The 20,253-nt window shown below is 50.9% G+C and overlaps 1 protein-coding gene across 3 annotated transcripts in view; it reads left to right on the forward strand.

The window, feature by feature from the left end:
- Positions 1-9,838, forward strand: part of SMAD7 (SMAD family member 7) — a 30,820-nt gene extending 20,982 nt beyond the window's left edge. For all 3 annotated transcript variants that reach the window (XM_025365682.1, XM_025365681.1, XM_025365684.1), the window contains exon 4: positions 7,779-9,838. In XM_025365682.1, the coding sequence (XP_025221467.1) occupies positions 7,779-8,317 (539 nt within the window). In that variant the 3' untranslated portion in view covers positions 8,318-9,838. The remainder of the gene's footprint in view (positions 1-7,778) is intronic.
- Positions 9,839-20,253: the final 10,415 nt, after the last annotated feature.

Consider the following 20,253-nt stretch of genomic DNA (forward strand, 5'->3'; position numbering starts at 1 on the left):
ACAGAGCCCCCACACCTGCAAAACCAGGGAAAAACTGTCCTGTCCTTCTAGGGGTTTTGTCCTTTTAGAAAATTGGCTTATGATGCAGTGGTTTGTATTAAAATTTTCATGATGCTTTAACGTGTGTGTGTGTGTGTGTGTGAGAGAGAGAGAGAGAGAAAGAGAGAGAGAGAGAGAAAGAGAGAATCAGCATTCAGTGTCAACTGCCCAGATGGGAATCCAGATAGGGAATTTGGGGAATCTCCTGACACTCTCAGGGTGGCAGGTGGGTAGGTGGGTGAGGTAAGAGACTTGACTTGGATGTCTCTCTTGGACATGACAGACTTTCTGTTCCATGCTTGTCCCAGCCCTTGTACCTTCCTGGGGGTGTCAGGGTCATGCCCAGAGGGAAGGCAGCTGATCAGACAATGCCATGCAGGGCTGAGGGCTTCTGTGCCTGCTACTATGGGAACCCCCTTTCTGAAGAGAGCTGCTCTGAGTTACTTGGGGAGTAACAGTGGGAACCTGGTTGGTGCACCATGGAGGGGGGAAGTATCTGGAAATTCGAACTTGAGAAATGATTCGGCTGCATGCACACTAAACAGCAGCCAGAGAGGCCCTTTACTGTCAATATTATGAATGGAGTTGGCTGGGTCGGGAGTCCCCACCCTTCCTCTGAGGCCTCTCTCAGAGGAGCCTGGGCAGAGCAGGCCTCCTCAGACAGCCGTGGCTGCAGGCAGCTGGGTACACGCTATAATTTGCATGGCTGAATGCTGGGGCACAGGAAGCCGCGTCAGCCTGGCTGGCGAGACAGACAAGAGCTTTTGATTTGTGTGGCTTTCCTCCCCTGCCCTGTGCCACCCTCAATTACATTCTCCATGGCAAGATAAACGCTCTTCAGAGCATTTATCCCCAGGTGGGGGGCTTCAGACTCAGATGTTTGGGGGTTTTGGGAGGTGGCGTGGGACCAGTTTGGGGAGCCAGGGAGTACATTTTAGTTCCAGGAATTGATTATTTAACGTAATTTGTAAGGACACAGTCACTAATTAGTGTTCTAGACCAGCAAGATCTGCCAAATATGTAGGCTTGGGAGAGGTGGCATTGAGGGCGGTGATGGGAGGAGAAACTTCAGGGAACCAAGCCTGGGCAGACAGTGGAAGGATGACAGTGATAAAAGAGATCCTCTCCTGGGGGCCCACCGTCTCTTGAGGGTGATGAATAGTAAGACAGAGTAAAAACTCATTTCTGACTATTTGAAATTAAAAAACAAAAAGTTGGTTTAGAGGTGGACACAGCAAAGCCTGACTGAAAACCTCCTTTCCCTTTTGATTTGATTTTGTTTTATTGTTGCAAATTAAATGCAAAAATGTACCCTGCTCCTCAAAGTGGTTTTCTTACTCTCTGGAAGGTTGTAAAAATAAATGGAACCAGTGTTGTTTAATACTGAGAATCAGCGTGCAGCCAGAGACCATGAAGGCCAGAAGGGGGCCCATGGGGCCATCTTCCCTTGTCCCTTTTTTACATTATTTATGGACAGGTCAAACTGAGACCCTGAGAGGGCAAGCCACTTGGCCAAGGTCACAGAGCAGCTTGCTGGCAAAAAAGCCATTTCACCCCCCACTTCTTGCTGCAGGGGAGTTGCACCCCATGCTCAGCTCGAAAAGCTGGTGCAGCATTTCCAAAGTGTGTTCTGAAGGACACTTTGGAGAGGAACAGTGGGGCTTGGCGGCTTTAGAGGCCTGTGTCCACAGCTCACACCAGGCAATATTCTGGGCTTGAAGTATAGCTCCGCACAAGCCAGTGACTTGTGCTTCACCCCCACTACTCCCTTTTTGAAGAGACTGGTGATAGTATGCAGCCTCAGAGGGTTGCTGTCATGAGCCACTTAGAGAACACAGCCTATGCAAAGTAAATGCTTATTAAGTATAGGCATTGGCCCAGAACTGTCCTCCCATGGGGTGTGGGGCTGTGGAGACAATTGGGAAGACTGGTGGGCATTTTCTGAGCAGCTGGAGAACCCAGGAGCCTCAGAGATGAGACCAGCGTGTGTGCAGCACTCTCCTCAACTGGCCTCAATCATTTTTGCATCGAATTGGTACAGCAACCTTATGAGACTGGCCTTGGGGGAGCCCTGTTTTAGGGATGAGCTGAAGTTACCCCAAGGCTGCATGCGAGGTTGGTGTGTCTGAGTCTGTAGCTGGTCAGCTCACCTCTGGGGTTGGCACAGGGGCAGGGGTTCTGCCATGGCTAGAAATCCCTGAGGGGTGGAAACGAAGCCTACTGGGCCCAGGAACCAGAGAGCTGCCTGGCCTTTGAAGGAGACCCTGTGGCACCCCTTGCCCACCCCCAAGTCCAGCCATCTCACTTCACTAGAGATGTTGCAAAACATGAAAAAAAAAAAAACCCATTGTTCTCAGGTCAACCTTCCACCAGCCAGGATTCATCCTCTGATCTGTTTGGGGAAGGAGCGTGGGGTGGTGGAGATGGGTTGGGCGCCAGCATTTTCTGAGTAACTCAGAGTTTACCTGAAACATTTTGGTTTGTTTCCTCCATGAGGAACTCGCTCTAAACCCCAGCATTGTCTGTGTTTCCTGAGGAGTCTGAGGGAGCTCTGGGGTCCTATTTCCTCTTCTGGATGAGGCTGTGAGCGTGGTGGATTAGAGACGGCCCCGGGTCTTAAAGTGAGCCCAGATGTCTCAGCAAGTTTTACAGGTCTCTATTTGGTGGGGTTGCTGCGGGGGGGATTTGCCTAGAAAACAAGAGACCAGCAAGGGTCCTTGTGAATTATGATGATTTGGGGTGAGAATAGATGGGATAGATTGGCACTGGAGTCCCTTTTTATCTCAGGCTTGTGCCTGAAGAGGGCTTGTTGATATCAGAACAGCCAATTTCCTGACAGGGTTGGGAGCAGGGAATGGGTGCTGTTAACCTTTGAGATGTCTGATATGGAGGGAGAGACAGGATGAGGCAACCGTTGGCGGCGCCTGGGTCCTGAGGACAGAAGGACCCTGGACCTGGCGTTGGCGAGGCGTGGTGATGTTTGCGCTCCCAGGTTGCCAGGTGCAAGTTATGTCCACATTTCTGCCCTTCGTTTGCCCCTGATTGGCAGAGGGAGGCCTGCAGGAGGCGGCCACGCCTGCCCAGACGCTCTTCCTCCCCAACTTCTCCGTCCTCAGCCTTCTGCTCTGTTGGACCATAGAGGGAGGGAGCTCATAAGCCCGTGGCCCTGTAAGGACTTTGGCAGAGGAATATTACTTCATTATCCAAGTGCCTCACAGAGATGAGAGCTGGTGGAGACCCCTCCTCACCCACCTTTGACCCCAGCTCCCAGTACTCTGGCAATTGGACACATTTAACCATGGAGTGTCAGCTGATGGGGTTCATGTCTCTACTGGCTTTTTTCCCCAAGCTTGTCCTTGTTCCTAAATGGAATCTTGGGAACCCCCTCCCCACAAGCACCTCCTTTGTGTGTCTGGGCCCAGTCAGGCCCAGTATAGCCTCTCTTCCATGCCTGCCCGTGTTCTCAGAACCCCATGGCTGTTCTTGGAGCTGCTCTGCCTCTCTGCCCTCTGCCTTCAGGTGGAGACCAGAAATGGTATTGCTGAGGCACTGAACAAGGCCTTTCCTCCCTCCCCCCATTTTTCTTCTCCTGACGCCTTCAAATTAAAAATTTAAGAAGGGGGCCGGGTGCGGTGGCTCACACCTGTAATCCCAGCACTTTGGGAGGCCAAGGCGGGTGGATCACGAGGTCAGGAGATCGAGACCATCTTAGCTAACATGGTGAAACCTCATCTCTACTAAAAATACAAAAAATTAGCTGGGCGTGGTGGCGGGCGCCTGTAGTCCCAGCTACTCAGGAGGCTGAGGCAAGAGAATGGCGTGAACCTGGGAGGTGGAGCTGGCAGTGAGCCGAGATTGCACCACCGCACTCCAGCCTGGGCGACAGAGCAAGGGTCCGTCTCAAAAAAAAAATTAAGAAGGGGAAAGTTCCTTACTTAACCTAAAATGTGGCCTTGAGGCCCGGTCACCCTGTGCCATTGAGACCTGGGGTGTGAGGTTCATTCATGAGCCTCTGGTCTCCTGGAAGGGTCTGGTCTGTTCATTCATGAGCCGGGTAATTAAATAACTCTTTGTGAGAGTCAGGGAGCTCCTTGCTAAGTGGTCTTCCCCAATTGGAGCGCAAACAGAGGCTGAAGTCCTCTCCCTTCTCAACACCCACCTCCCCCTTTAAAGGGAGGATTTTATGCTTTAAGGGAAATGGGGAAGGTGGAGGTGGGGGAACACCTTAAAGGAATTTTAGGCAGATTCAGCATTTTTCTGGTGTTGCTCCAAAAATTCCCTACACTGTAATAAAAAGAAAAAATTGTGAGCAGGCATCTGATTAGTGAGCTTTTTACAGCACAGCTTTTCTTTTGGATGCTTTAAAATGAACACATACTCTTTTAAAACAAGCCCCTGTACAGTTTTCTGGGGAGGGGGAGAAGTTTATGGAAAATACCGGAAAAGGTTATAAAGCTGAGGGAAGTTAACAAAGGACTGTGAGTTTTGCCTTTGGAGGTTAAATATCAGCGAGAGAGGCCAAGGCTCTTCCTTAGTCCTTGTACTGATTGAACTTCCCAGCCCCTCGACACGTGGCCCGGGAAGTCCCTGGGAGCAGAGCGTCCACACAGACCTTTGTGGGTCGACTGTGCGGGCTGTGGGCCCGATTCAGGGAAGTGTGTTTCTGTGAAGATGAAGCTGAGCATTTCCCAGAAATGAGCCCAAATGGCGGGGAATTCAGGGCAAAGAGGGGAATCTCTGTACTGGCAATGGGAGGTGTCGTGCGGGGTCCCCAGAAGGTGTGATGTTCACACAAGGGTGTGTGTTGGAAGGGCCTTTGCTGTTGTCGAATGGTTTTGCTGGAAAGCCTGTTTTTGTGTGTGTGCTTAGAAATAGGCCGGGCAGGAGGAGACTGGAGCTGTCCTAACGGGAGGGCAGAGGCTGCTGGTGGGGGAGCCGGAGGGGACAAGCGAGGGAGGAGCAGGCAGGAGTCTCCCTGCGGTGGGTTAGGGCACCGAATGGACTTCAGGGGCCTTGTTCAAACACAGAGGCATTCACGACCTCCACGCACTGCTGACAGCCACGCACTGCAGTTTTTCTGGGCTGGGCCATTAACCTCAGCAGAAAAGGGCTTTTTCCAGGGGGTGTCTGGCAGCAAATTGCTGGCGGGCTGCACAGATGAACCAGAAACCCCCCTGATACTTCCCCCTCCGGCTACAGGTCTCAAGGCTCCAGTCCCCGCCCAGCTTCCTCTGCCCCCAGACGCCCCCGCCCTTGGCAGACAAGGCTCCCACCCTTTGTCGAGGTGGCTAACAGGCCTGGCATGGGGGCACCTCGATCTCAGGTCCATACTCCACTCACTCCCTTCCTCCTCCCCCTCCTCCTCCTGTTGGCTGGTGCCCGGTTTCATGGGTCCTGGCGGCATGAAACAAAGCATTGTGAGGCTCTGCTGAGGTCTCCCATCCTCGCTCCCTCCCACCTCCTTCCCAGCGACTCCCTGAGTCTTCCTTTCCAGGCCAGGTTTGTTGTCCTGAATTGGGAAAATAAGCTAAAGCTTCTTGTGTTTCAAAACACCCTCCTCCCCACCAAAAGGGTGGATGTCCTGTGCCTCCCAGAAGAGGGCTTTCTGCCCCGCTTCACACGTGATGCCAATGTGTCCTTCCCTCCATGGGCGTTCGGGTCTTTGGTGTAGCCTTCAGAGCTGAGCTCCCTCAGCAAGAAAGTTCAAAGATTGCCAGTGCTCACAAGTTTATTAGCAGTTGATGGATACTTTGCAGAAACAAGTAAATGTCTGATGAGTCACCTTCTCCCTGTCCCTGTCTTGTTTTCCATATGTTCCAGTACGTATGTGCACACGGAAACATATATAACACACACTCGTACACACTGACATGATGGACACAGTCTTGCACACCCACTGGACTTCCTAGATAAGTGGGGGGCGGTGACCGGCCAGTTTTCTGGTGTTGATTTTCAGTGGGGTGGGGGTTGAGGGAAAGGAATGAGACCTCAGTGTCCCCTTTTTGTGGAGCTGTTGGGGCAGGCATTTGGGAAGGCCAGCTGGGGTCGTCTGTAGGGAACCGCCGCTCAGGGTGTGTGTGTGTGTGGCTGCCTCAGCAGGCCGCAGTGTGCACGTTTGTACGGCCTTACTGATGGGCACCTCCATCCAACGCTGGCTGCTACTTAAAAAAAAAAACAACTGAATGGAGCCAATGGGTTCCCAGGTCCTAACACGCCTGAAAAGTTGGAGCGAGTTGGTGTCCTGGGCTGCCCCAGTTACACAGCCTGCTGGGGCAGCAGGATGCGGCCCCATCCTCCGCCGTCGACCCCCCGCAGGGTGCAACGCATCATCGTTCACTCTGAACCCAGTTACTCCAGAATACAAAGGCCACACCAAAACACATCTCACACTCAACCCCTGCTTTGTGCCCCCCAGGCTCCCGAGAGGGAGGAGCTGGGGCTGCAGGGAGCGAGGGCAAGGGCTTGACCGACATGGGGCCCTTCCCCTCTGCTTTCCCTCTCTGCTTTCCCCCCCTCTGCTGTCCCCATTTTTGTTAACAAATACAAGACTTCCGGTCTCCACCCTGCTGCCACAAACCACAGCGTTCCTGCAGTCTGGCTGGGCTGGGGAGATTTATGGTCCCAAGTCTGAGGCCTGCCCGCTGGCTCCTGCTTAAGGAGGAGTCAGAATGCCCGCCACCGGGGCTCCCTTTCCGTGCGTGTGACCCCCCTTTTAAAGTCCTCCAAGCGCCTGTTGAGGAAAATTACCTTACCAGAATCACCCCGGCCCCCAGGCTGCCTGTGGGAAGAGCCCTGTGTAGGGAAGCGGGGCGGGGCCTGCAGGGGAGGGATGAGGGCGGAGCAGGGCGCCCTGCAGGCTCCGGATGCTTCTGTGGAAGGAGGGGAGAGGGGGGCACCCATGGCGACGGGGGTGCCGGCAGAGAAGGGGAACACATCTATTTGAGACACATAATCTTCTGTCTGGGCTGTAGGAAGCTTTGTTAAGGTAGCCTGGGTTAATACCGGTCTGCACGTTGTGATTTGGCATTTTGACATGAATTCACCCTTTGTGTACAGGGCTGCTGCTGACACACTGAGACTTGTTTTACTATCAGGAATATAGACGTTTTTGTCCCAAGCCACTCTCATTTTTATTTTTACCAGATAAAGAGGTCCCTCATGACCACGGTACTGATTTGAGAGCTGGGTAACAGGCACCCAGAGACCGTCACATAGGTGGCCCCAGAGTCTAGACACCTGGGTTCTAGCTCTGGCTGTGTCATCCCCTGGTACTCCAGCAGCAGGCTGTCTGGGTCCTGGTTTTCTCATCAGGATGACAAGGGGCTGGAGGAGCTGGCCTTCAAGGTTCCATCCAGTTGAAAGATCTGTAACTCCAGTATGTTGCTGAGGCTTTTTGCGGCCCTAAAACTGGACCACCCAAGTTACTAAGGGTGCCTTTGCGTCTGTGCTCTGCAGAGAAGAGGCTTTGTTGGCCAGGTGGACACAGGTGCTGGTGTACTGGACTCCTGACAGGCAGGGGCCTGGAGAGAAGCAGCCCCCAGCGCTTCCTATGCTTAAAGAAAGGCAGGGTCCTGGTCAAAGGGCTGTAAGAGCCTGGGCAAGTGCAGGACTATCCTCACCGCCTCCTTCTTTCTGTCTCGTCCTGAGAGATGAGCCGGTGACCGGGGTGGGGGGTGTCTTCATTCTAGTAGTCACCAATGCCTGTCCCCACCAACCCTCTCTGCCATTGTGTTTTCTAGATTCCCAACTTCTTCTGGAGCCTGGGGATCGGTCACACTGGTGCGTGGTGGCATACTGGGAGGAGAAGACGAGAGTGGGGAGGCTCTACTGTGTCCAGGAGCCCTCTCTGGATATCTTCTATGATCTACCTCAGGGGAATGGCTTTTGCCTCGGACAGCTCAATTCGGACAACAAGAGTCAGCTGGTGCAGAAGGTGCGGAGCAAAATCGGCTGTGGCATCCAGCTGACGCGGGAGGTGGATGGCGTGTGGGTGTACAACCGTAGCAGTTACCCCATCTTCATCAAGTCCGCCACACTGGACAACCCGGACTCCAGGACGCTGTTGGTACACAAGGTGTTCCCCGGTTTCTCCATCAAGGCTTTCGACTACGAGAAGGCGTACAGCCTGCAGCGGCCCAATGACCACGAGTTTATGCAGCAGCCGTGGACGGGCTTTACCGTGCAGATCAGCTTTGTGAAGGGCTGGGGCCAGTGCTACACCCGCCAGTTCATCAGCAGCTGCCCGTGCTGGCTAGAGGTCATCTTCAACAGCCGGTAGCCGCGTGTGGAGGGGACAGAGCGTGAGCTGAGCAGGCCACACTTCAAACTACTTTGCTGCTAATATTTTCCTCCTGAGTGCTTGCTTTTCATGCAAACTCTTTGGTCGTTTTTTGTTTGTTTGTTGGTTGGCTGGTTGGTTTTCTTCTTCTCGTCCTCGTTTGTGTTCTGTTTTGTTTCGCTCTTTGAGAAATAGCTTATGAAAAGAATTGTTGGGGGTTTTTTGGAAGAGGGGGTGGGTATGATCGGCAGGACACCTTGATAGGAAGAGGGGAAGCAGAAATCCAAGCACCACCAAATGCAGCGTATGAAGGGGGGCGGTCATCATTTCACTTGTCAGGAGTGTGTGTGTGTGTGAGTGTGAGGCTACGAGTGTGTGCACGCGTGTGCAGGAGCAGCAAATGGGGAGACGATGTGCTTTGTTTTGTGTCTCTTACGAATGTCCCCAGCAGAGAGGTTTGCAGTCCCAAGCCGTGTCTCTCGTGCTCCTTGGACATGCTCAGTGGGGCAGAGGCAGTACCTGGGCGGCAGGGGTCCCAGCAGCTGCCAGGAAGCACGGCTGTGTCCCCAGCCTAGGAAAGCCCCTGCCCCTCCTCTCCCTCATCAAGGACACGGGCCTGTCCACAGGCTTCTGAGCAGCAAGCCTGCTAGTGGCTGAACCAGAATCAATTGTTTTCATCCTTGTCTTATTCCCTTCCCGTCAGCCCCTGCCATTGTAGGTCTTTCTTTTTTGGCCATCTGCTCCTGGATCTCCCTGAAATGGGCTTCCTAAGGGCTGCCGGGGCAGCCCCCTCACAGTATTGCTCACCCAGTGCCCTCTCCCCTCAGCCTCTCCCCTGCCTGCCCTGGTGACATCAGGTTTTTCCCGGACTTAGAAAACCAGCTCAGCACTCCCTGCTCCCAGCCTGTGTGTTGAGCTCTGCTATTGGGCCAGCAAGCGGGGACGTCCCTGGGAGGGACATGCTTAGCAGTCCCCTTCCCTCCAAGAAGGATTTGGTCCGTCATAACCCAAGGTACCATCCTAGGCTGACACCTAACTCTTCTTTCATTTCTTCTACAACTCATACACTCGTATGATACTTTGACACTGTTCTTAGCTCAATGAGCATGTTTAGACTTTAACATAAGCTATTTTTCTAACTACAAAGGTTTAAATGAACAAGAGAAGCATTCTCATTGGAAATTTAGCATTGTAGTGCTTTGAGAGAGAAAGGACTCCTGAAAAAAAACCCTGAGATTTATTAAAGAAAAAAATGTATTTTATGTTATATATAAATATATTATTACTTGTAAATATAAAGACGTTTTATAAGCATCATTATTTATGTATTGTGCAATGTGTATAAACAAGAAAAATAAAGAAAAGATGCACTTTGCTTTAATATAAATGCAAATAACAAATGCCAAATTAAAAAAGATAAACACAAAATTGGTGTTTTTTTCTATGGGTGTTATCACCTAGCTGAATGTTTTTCTAAAGGAGTTTATGTTCCATTAAACGATTTTTAAAATGTACACTTGATTTCATGTTGTCCTCCAGCTCCTTTTTCTTCTGCTGCTTGGAGGGAGTGGGGAGGAGTATTCATCAAAATTCAGTTGAGTTGGCGTCTTCCCAGCCCAGTGCTTGGAGGAGGGGAGACATGGGCCACAAAACAGAGACATCTAGAACAGCCCTGGTCTTCAAGAGTGCTGGAAAGACCTGCAGCTACCCAGACATCCCTCCTTGTGTCTTGAATTTGTAATGGGAGACAACCTACAGGAGCCCTGTGGGTGATAATTCAAAGCTTGTAGAATTGAGGACAAGGAATTACAACTAGGGTGAGGGGAAGGAGACTGGATTAGGGATGGATGGATGGATGGGGAAATTTAGCCCCAAGAACCTGGGTTCATCTGGTTCTTGCCAACTCTTCGCTTGGCATTAAAGCCCGAGCCTAAGATACCTCTGCCAGACTGGATTCCAGGAGAAGTTTCCTGGGCCTGAGGCCCTGGAGGGGTGATGAAGGTGGAGGTTGAATGTCAGTGGTGGTCAGAGGGACTAGGCCACTTCCTGGCTCCCTCCCAAATACTGTCCTGGGCCACAGAGGTCACAGAGTCCAAGTTCTACTCTGCAGTATCCTCCCTTGTCTGCTGGAACTTAAGCGACAGTTCACTAGTCCCCTTCCCCAGCCCAGCCCTGGTGGCACTTGCAGTCAAAATGCCTCTTCAGTGCTGTGTTGGCATCAGCCTGCCTTGGTTCGCTGCTGAGCCGTCATCTGAGCCATGTTTTAGATTCGGGAAATCTTGCACAAGAGATGGTCTAAATTGGGTACGAAACTAACGGCAGTGCAGGTGTCTGTGTAAGGGCTTTTGAACCCTATATCCAGGAAGGGGGGCCTTTTGAAGTGGGGGTTAAGATTTTGGTTTTGTTTTTGTTTTTGTTTTTTTTTGAGACAGAGTCTCGCTCTGTTGCCCAGGCTGGAGTGCGGTGGCGCAATCTCCACTCACTGCAAGCTCCGCCTCCCGGGTTCACGCCATTCTCCTGCCTCAGCCTCCCGTGTGGATGGGACTACAGGCGCCCGCCACCGCGCCCGGCTAATTTTTGTATTTTTAGTAGAGACGGGGTTTCACCGTGTTAGCCAGGATGGTCTCGATCTCCTGACCTCATGATCCGCCCATCTCGGCCTCCCAAAGTGCTGGGATTACAGGCGTGAGCCACCGCGCCCGGCCTTGATTTTGGATATCATAAGCCTGTACGATTTCATGAAAGCTTTTGGGAAGGCCAATATAGGACAGCTAACTTTCTGTTTTGCCAAAAAATGACCCAAAGCGCTACAGCCTACTGGCGCCACCATTTCATTAAAGGGAATGACAATACAATTGTGTAGCAAGAAATATGAATACATGTTGATTGTTGATTTATGCTCCAGGGCGTTAATGCCAAGTGGTCATCCAGGCCAACTTGTTTACATGCGATGGGGAGCCCACTACCTCTCAAAGTAGCTTTTGCTTTTTTTTTTTTTTTTTTTCCTGAGATGGAGTCTTGCTCTGTTGCCCAGGCTGGAGTGCAGTGATCTCAGCTCACTGCAGCCTCTGCCTCCCGGGTTCAGGCAATTCTGCTTCCTGAGCCTCCTGAGTAGCTGGGATTACAGGCGCCTGTCACCATACCTGGCTAATATTTTGTATTTTTAGTAGAGATGGGGTTTCATCACGTTGGTCAGGCTGGTCTCAAACTCCTGACCTTAGGTGATCCACCCGCCTTGGCCTCCCAAAGTGATGGGATTACAGGTGTGAGCCACCATGCCTGGTCACTTTTTGCTTTTTATCATTGAACTGAAACCTGTTTCCATTGTAGTTCTGTAACCCAGAATAAGTGCAAAATCTCATCTCTAGAAAACGCCCAAGGAGGGTTCTAATTAACTCCCGGGTGGTAGTGGCAGAGGAGGGGTGGGGAGGGAAGGTGTCACACTGGGGGCTGTCAAAGTCATTTTAGCTTGCTCTAAGTTGTGTTGGCATGCCGGGAAGCTCTTTAATAATAGTAGCTATCATCTATTGAATGCTTCACTGGTGCCAGGCATAATGTCTAGGCATTTGAGGGAATTCTGATTTCATCTTCATTAGGACGCTGTGCAAAAATGGAGGCTTTGAGAGGTGAAATGACTTGCTCAAGGTCACACAGTAAGATAGTAAGCGGTTAGGGAGGTCAGGATCTGACTCCGGGCTGAGTGCTTCTTCCTGCTTGGTCCGCGCCCTGTTGAGATGTTTATTTGATAGGATCCTGTGTGACTCCAGTCCCACAACTCCCTGAAATGGAGAGGAGGTGGGAGGGTGGTCCGCCACGTTTCCTCCTGGCCCTGCCACTTGCGCAAGGCCTCTGGATTTGGGAGGCAGAAGCTGTGGCATCTGGAGGAAGGAGAGGCTGGCACAGGGGTGGAGGTGTGTGGGGTCTGGCTGCATGGCTGATTCTGGATGGTGGGGAAAGAGGTGTGCTTAGGAGGAGTCTGGCGTTTGCTGGTTTCTGACACTTCCCTCTTTTTGCCGGCAAGCCCGTCACCCACAGTCATCTCCTGAGCACCTTCAATGTGCCCAGAACTGTGCCGCGGCAGGCATGGAGGTAACATGGACCTGGACAGTGCCTGTGAGTGATGCTGGGGGACAAGATGCCACACCTGAGATGATCAGCAACAGTGCAGGCAGAAGAAAAGGCGAGGACCCAGGAGGAGGCCTGGTCTTGGGGCCACAGGTGCTTGCAGAGGAGGTGGGACTTTCAGCTCGGATGGCACTGAGATTAGCAGAGTAGGGGGAGAAGCTACCCCATTGGAAGGAAGTTTTCCTGCCTCTTGGTACTCCTTCCTTTCAGTTCACCCCTTAAATTTCAGGGTGTCTTATAGAATTCGATCTCAGGCTCTGCCCGGGTCATACCCTCTCCCTGGACGACAGCATCACTCTGGTGGTTCTGTCTCCCTTGGACCTGTAGATGCCTCAGTTGTCCCAACCAGAAACCTGGATTCCCCATCCTTGCCCCTGTCCCCCGTAATAAAAAAACAAATTCCCTCCACCCTGTTTCATTCAATCAATAATTATAAAATGCAAATGTCTCTCTCAGCGTTCTCTTTTCTCCATCCCCACTAGCATGACTTAATTCAGGGCCTGTTAGTTTTCCCTGGGTCTCCCTTACCTCTGGTCAAAGTAGCCCTTCAGCATCCACTTCTGCCAACCTCTCCCCTGAGCCCCCAGCCCTCCACACACAGCAACCTTTTGTTCCAGGCATGCAGGGGGATGCACCGTGCTGCCGGCCTGCCACGTACTTCTGCAGCAGGTGCTTTGCGGCCACTTCAATTACTATCCTCCTTATCCTTTGGGATGTGATGCAAGCAACACTTCCTCCAAGAGGCCTCCTCCCTTTAAAAAATTTCTGTCTGTCTGGGCGCAGTGGCTCACATCTGTAATCCCAGTACTTTGGGAGGCTGAGGCGGGCAGATCACCTGAGGTCAGGAGTTCGAGACCATCCTGGCCAACATGGTGAAACCCCTACGTCTACTAAAACTACAAAATTAGCCTGGTGTGGTGGCTGGCGCCTGTAATCCCAGCTACCTGGGAGGCTGAAGCAGGAGAATCACTTGAACCTGGGAGGCAGAGATTGTGGTGAGCTAAGATTGCACAATTGCACTCCAGCCTGGGCGACAAGAGTGAAACTCTGTCTCAAAAAAAAAAAAAATTTTTTTGTCCTGAAGAGTGATCAATAGTGTAAGATTCTCTCTCCTGCTGAACTATAAGCTCTTGGCACCCTGGGGTCTCAACTGGAGTCTCAGTTAGGATCCACTGCCCTGACAATTCCTGGTGTGGTGCTCAGACAGGACTTGTCTCATGAACGAGGCATATCTGTGGGCTTAGCTTGGGCTGGGAATAATGGTCATCATCGTCATCATCAAGAGGCAACGCTGAGTATGTCCTGACTCTGCTAGGCAGTGTTCTAAGCACTTTTCACTGGGATTGTCCCATATGATCCTCACAGCCACTCTGAGAGTGAATACTGTGATCATCACTCCCATTCTACAGATAAGTAGGTTCAAAGAATTGCCCACAGTCTCCCAGCTGTTAAGTGATAGCATCAGATTTCATCACTTCTGTGTTATCTAATCTCTCTGAGCAGGCCTGGCTCAAGGCGTTGTGTATGTTTTTTCTAAAACAAGTTCTGGTTTGGAAGGACCAAGCTGATCTGACTGCTGAGCAACAGAAACAACACCTGCCATTTGTACGTGTCCGTGCACACCAAGGGTCATGCTGCCTGTGCCCCCACGCCACAGAGGATATGGGCAGGCCTTCCCTGATTCAGGAAAGGCCCGACCCTCCAGTGGGTGAGTGATTTGCCCAGGACCACGTGCACAGCCTGTGATGGAAGCTGGATTTGCACCCAAACCTACAGCAAGCGACGACTTCTCACTGGGTCTATTAAGCTCCCAACACTCAGGGGCCTGCAAAGGACCTGTGTGTCAGCTCAGCTGGTGTGCCCTCAATGAGCAACTCCTGACTGTCCCTGAGGGTGTGCTGGGGGCAGGCGGGGTCGGGGCCTGATGTGAAATAGGATGTGGTTCACAGTCATGGGTTTGGAGGTCAGACAGATCTGGGTTTGAGCACTCACTTGGGCAAGTCACAACCTCTTCAAACCTCAATTTCCAAAGCATAAGGTGTGTGTTATACTTTCGTGAGGCTAAAATAGGGATTGGGGAGAAAATTCATGTGAAGAGCTGACCATATGCTAATTAGGTTGAGCCACGTGGGACTGCTAATATCTGATCATGTTGACTTACACTAAGGGCAATTTCAGATACTTTATTATAGATACTCAATCCAAGGAAACCAGCCGTGATCAGGGGTCCCCACCCTTCTTTTCATCCCGCAGCTGCAGTCAGAGGCTGGTGGTGCCCTCTGGGTGGTGGATTTTGCAGCAAGTGAGAGAAGATAGTCGGAAAGCCAGTCCATGGATAGTAGCGGGGTGGCCAATATTGAAGCGATTCCTTCCTGCTCAGAATGTCATCCAACTGCTAAGCCCAGGCCAGGGCAGGAAGCAAAGACCAGCAACAGCCAGGGCTGCAGGGTTGGGGTGCCCTGGCCTCAGGAGGAGGGGTGCATGGGCCCAGGCTGCCACCCTCGGAGCCAGGAGCAGCCTGCACAGTCCCCGGTTTCCTGGCGGCTCTCAAGCAGGAGGCCTGAGCTGCTAACTCAGCAGTTTTCCCCCAGCCAGAAGCACCCCGCTCTCTTTCTGAAAGTAATGATTTTCTAAAAATGGATTCCCTCCCCTCCCCCAGCTGCAATTAATCTACCCAACACAAAGTGGCCGCTGGAGGAGGACTCTGGTGAGTTGGGACTAGTGCAAGTGCTTTGATTAATTCAGGGACAATTTCCTGGCTGGGCTGGGGGTGAGAGGCTGGGCAGGGGCATGCTGCCTGGGTTGGGGCTGGCCCACTGCAGGGTCCATTTAAACAGCTGTGAGAGCTGCGGAGATCTGGGAGAGCTGGGAGCCTCTTCCTAGGGAATCTGTGCTCTCCTTCCTGGGAATTTGAGAGGCAGAGTCTGCCATGGACATGTGCCCAGGTGCCAGGGGAAGCTCTTGCTAAGCCTGGAGCTGCCATTTTAGCGGAAGCTTAGGGGGAGAAGGAATACAATTGTTTCTACCATAAGCCCTTATATCTTACGTAGTAGAATGCAAACTTGACCTGAATTGTTGAGAAAAATCAAGACACTTCAAGGACATGTGGTTGCCCTTGGTGTTGCTTTAAGTGGTGGCTCCAGGTCCTGGCAGTTTCTCTTCTGCCGTGGGCACTTTGGTGGAAAAGGGTAAGATCAGTGGGACACAGAAGCCCTGGGGACAGAAATAGAGTGTGTATATTAGGACTGCTTTGAACCTTAAAGAAAATAGAGATGTGTCATAGACAACTATATTGAATCCATTCTCTGCAGTGCAGACAGCCCTTTCATACACGTTCCTCTAATGATTCTGGATGGGAGCTCTGACTGCCCCCATTTTAGAAGAAACTGAGGCTAAAAGAGATGAGAGATTTACACAAGTCACCCAGCCAAGAGGTGGCCAAGCAGTTTTCTTTAAGCCTAACCCAGGGCTCTTTTATCCGAAGCCTGGTGCTCACCGCTCTGTCCCATGCCCATTTCAAACTCCAGGTCTTGCACTCAGCCTGCCCAGATCCCAGCAGTAATGAGTGACCTGGGGTCGAGACATTTTATTCCCAGGGAATACTTATGCACTTCCCTCATTTCCCAGCCTCCCTTGCAGTTTGTTTGGGACCGTGTGACCAGTTCTGGCCAATGGGCTGTGAGAAGTGCCATGCGTCACTTCCAAGCTAAAGCACTGAAAAACTGGTGCAGGGTGACCCAGCTCTCTCTCTCCCTCTGCCACAGGGACCTGGAAGATATGTTTTAGGATGATGGAGACAGAGATGGAAACCGCTTGGATCCTGAATTGCTGCTCCGGAGAGCCCCTGGGTCTGCTGCAGGCTTTGTTTGAATGTGGAACTTTTTCTTTGTGGCTGAGATTTGGAGGTTTGCCTATCCAGATGATTATGTGACCTGTGCCCCACACTCAGTCCCTTGCAGAATCTGGCTTGCTTCTTTCCTTTATGGAGCTGGGTCTTGTATCTCCAGCATCTGGAAGCTCCTTGAGGTCAGGCACCAGCCCAGCCCTCATGCTTACTTGAATCCTTTCATAGTACAAAGCCCAGCACAGGGCTCATAGTAGGTGATGAGTAAATACCTGCTGTAATTGGCATGAAGTGCCTCTCCAGTGGTGCCCCATGAGGGACTGCCACTGGGTGTCCTCCAAGGGCACAGTCTCCCACCTGGTCCAGGGCTCCTCTCTGATGAAACCCCGCCCTTGCCTGCTCCTCAGCTATATCGTCTTTGAAGCAGCTCTTCACCTTCTCGTCTCCTCAGGATACAGCTCCAGCCAGGCCAGGGGCCACTTCAACCTGGCCAAAACCAGTATCCTCTGGGCAAAGAGAGAGAGGCTCAGAGCAGAGCTCCGGCTCCACTGAACACATTGATTGGATTCATCAGACCATGTTCCCAGCTACTCTTGCCTATCCTGCTTGACTTTTCTTCATATTGGTGGTTGACACTATACTTACTGTATTGTACACACGTTTGCCTTTTTTTTTTTTTTTTTTAAAGACAGAGTTTTGCTCTTGTTGCCCAGGCTGGAGTGCAATGGCATGATCTCAGCTCACCACAACCTCCGCCTCCCAGGTTCAAGTGATTCTCCTGCCTCAGCCTCCCAAGTAGCTGGGACTACAGGCACACACCAGCATGCCTGGCTAATTTTGTATTTTTAGTAGAGACAGGGTTTCACCAGGTTGGCCAGGCTGGTCTCGATCTCTTGACCTCATGATCCGCCTGCCTTGGCCTCCCAAAGTGCTGGGATTACAGGCGTGAGCCACTGCACCTGGCCTATGTTTGATATTTTATTATATATCTGCTTGTTGGCTTGACTATTGTCAGAGGCCCCTAGCAGAGTGTGAGTTCTGTGACAGCAGGGACTTAGCTCTGGTCACTGCCATAACCCCAGAATCTAGAACAATGCCCAGCACATAGAAGGGATAGAAGGCACTCAACCCATATTGGTTGGATCAATGTTGAATGACTATTTAACTTTTCAACTAAAATATATGAATTTAATTTCCAGGTGAATTCCTTTTTTTTCTTTTTTCTTTTTTTTTTAGAGACAGGGTCTCTGTTGCTCAGGCTGTAGTGCAGTGGCAGGATCATAGCCTTGAACTCCTGGGCTCAAATGATCCTCCTGCCCTCAGCCCCCAAAATAGCTGGAACTACAGGTGAGCGCCACTCTGCTTGGCTAATTTTTTGTTGTTGTTGAGACGGAGACTCGCTATGTTGCCCAGGCTGGTTTCCAACTGTTGGTCTCTAGTGATCCTCCTGCCTTGCTGGGATTATAGGAATGAGCCACTGTGCCCAGCCACATTCCCTTTTCTCCAAGAAAAGTGGGTATGGGGCCAGGCGCGGTGGCTCACGCCTGTAATCCTAGCACTTTGGGAGGCCGGGGCGGGTGGATTGCCTGAGCTCAGGAGTTCGAAACCAGCCTAGGCAACATGATGAAACTCCGCCTCTATTAAAAATTAGCCGGGTGTGGCAGCAGGCACCTGTAGTCCCAACTATTCGGGAAGCTGAGGCAGGAGAATTGCTTGAACCTGGGAGGCAGAGGCTGCACTGAGCTGAGATTACACCACTGCACTCCAGCTTAGGTGACAGAGAGAGACTCCATATCCAAAAAGAAAAAAAGAAAAGTGGGTATGTATTACTTTATAACACTTGTGAAAATAAAAAGCATATTGTTATACTGTTTTCTCCCAAAAGGTGAATGCAAAACTTTACTTCTTGGGGTGGTGGTGATAGTGACAACTACGACCGCAATAATAGTAACAAAAACTTGCGTTTACTTAGGGCTAAGTATGTGCCAGGCACTCTCTGTAAGGTACTTTTTTTTTTTTTTTTTTTTGGCAACGGAGTTTCACTCTTGTCGCCCAGGCTGGAGTGCAGTGGCATGATCTCGACTCACTGCAACCTCCGCCTCCCAGACTCAAGCAATTCTCGTACCTCAGGCTCCCAAGTAGGTGAGATTATAGACGTAAGCCACCATGCCCGGCCTACGTTGTGTTGTCTTTAAGGTAAGTGCTCCCATTAGCTCATTTTACAGGTGAAGACTTGCAGGCCCAGCAAGAGACTCACTATGAGAGAATGGTAGAACCGAAGCCCAGGTCTGCCTAACTCCACAGCCCTTGCTCTGGGCCCTGGGTCCCCAGGGGAGGCTAGAGACACCAGCAGCCTTGAAAGAGTAGTTTTCCCAGCATCTGTTCCTCAAGGTCGAGACAGAAACACACTAAGGCCTGATTCCACTGAGGCAGTTTGAGACTCTGGGGGTCTCTCTGCAGGAAGGGCTTGCTCCTTGGCCAAGCTGTCCTGTCCCATCCAGGGCTGTAATATTCACTGTGTATGGGCGTCGTGTCATCAGCACCAAATCTAATGACACATTGCAGCCAGGGAAATTACAGTGCCCAGGAGACTTGCCCAGAGGCCCTGCCCGGGGTAATTCCAGAGCAGGAGCGCATGCTGGGAAATAACAAGAAAGACAGAGTCTAGCTGCCAGCCTTAGGTAATGGAACGGTGAGTGATCGTAATGGGGGGTGGAGCGTGGAAGATTTTATTTTACTTATACAGATATTTTTCTTGAATTTTAAAAATATTGAAAAATGATATCAAAAGTAAAAATTAGCCCTAACCTCATCATTTAAATTATGCCCTCCAACTTCATTCCCCAGAGGTGAGCATGCTGGAGACTTTGATATGTACCCTTTCTGAATTGGCCTCTGCCTCTACATATGCACACATACAATTCTCACCAGTGGAGTCACATTCTACATATTGGCCTGCGCCCTGCGTATGTCACTTAATGATACATCACAGACATTTTTGGAGATCATTGATTTTCATAGTTGTCTATTAGTGGGGCAGAATTTAAAAGATGCCAGTGTTCATTTGAAGATACGCCACTTAGTGCTGAATGGGAGTGAGGGCGTGGTGCAACAGGAACTCTCGTGTGATGATGCTGGGGGTATAAACTGGTTAACTTTTTGGCAGTATCTACCAAAGCTAAAGAGAATCATACGTGCATCAGAAATGCACACATATATTCACTAAAAGACATGTACAAGAATATTCGCAGCAGGCCGTGTACAGTGGCTCACACCTGTAATCCCAGCACTTTGGGAGGCTGAGGCAGCAGATCACTTGAGTTCAGGAGTTTGAGACCAGCCTGGCCAACATGGTGAAACCCCACTTCTACTAAAAAAAAATGCAAAACTTAGTCTGGCATGTGGGCACACGCCTATAATCCCAGTTATTTGGGAGGCTGAGGCAGGAGAATCGCTTGAACCTGGGAGGCGAAGGTTGCAGTGAGGTGAGATGACACCATCGCCCTCCAGCCTGGGTGACACAGTGAGATTCTGTCTCAAAATAAAAAAAAAAAAGAATATTAATAGCAGCACTATTCGTAATAGCTCCACACTGAAACAACTCAAATGTCTGTCAAAAGTAGATGGTTATTTACACAGTGCACATCATGCAACAATGGGCATGAAAGAACTGCGACTCTCCATGGCAGCAGGATGATCTGCACAGTTGTAACGCTGGGCCAAAGAAGGCACATACAGAAAAGTCCGCACTGTATCATTCCTTTATATAAAGTTCAAAATCAGGTGAAACCCATTTGTGGTGTTAGATGTCAGGAAGTGGGCACGAGAAGAACTTCTAGGGTCTGATGATGTCCTGTTTCTTGATCTAAGGGCTAGTTACATGGGGTGTACAGTTTGTGAAAATTGTTCACTTTTCTACAAGTGTTATATACATCAGTTAAAGTCTATATTTTTAAAGAGGGGTCAA

Source organism: Theropithecus gelada, chromosome 18 (assembly GCF_003255815.1).
Source record: "Theropithecus gelada isolate Dixy chromosome 18, Tgel_1.0, whole genome shotgun sequence".
Lineage (NCBI taxonomy): Eukaryota > Metazoa > Chordata > Mammalia > Primates > Cercopithecidae > Theropithecus > Theropithecus gelada.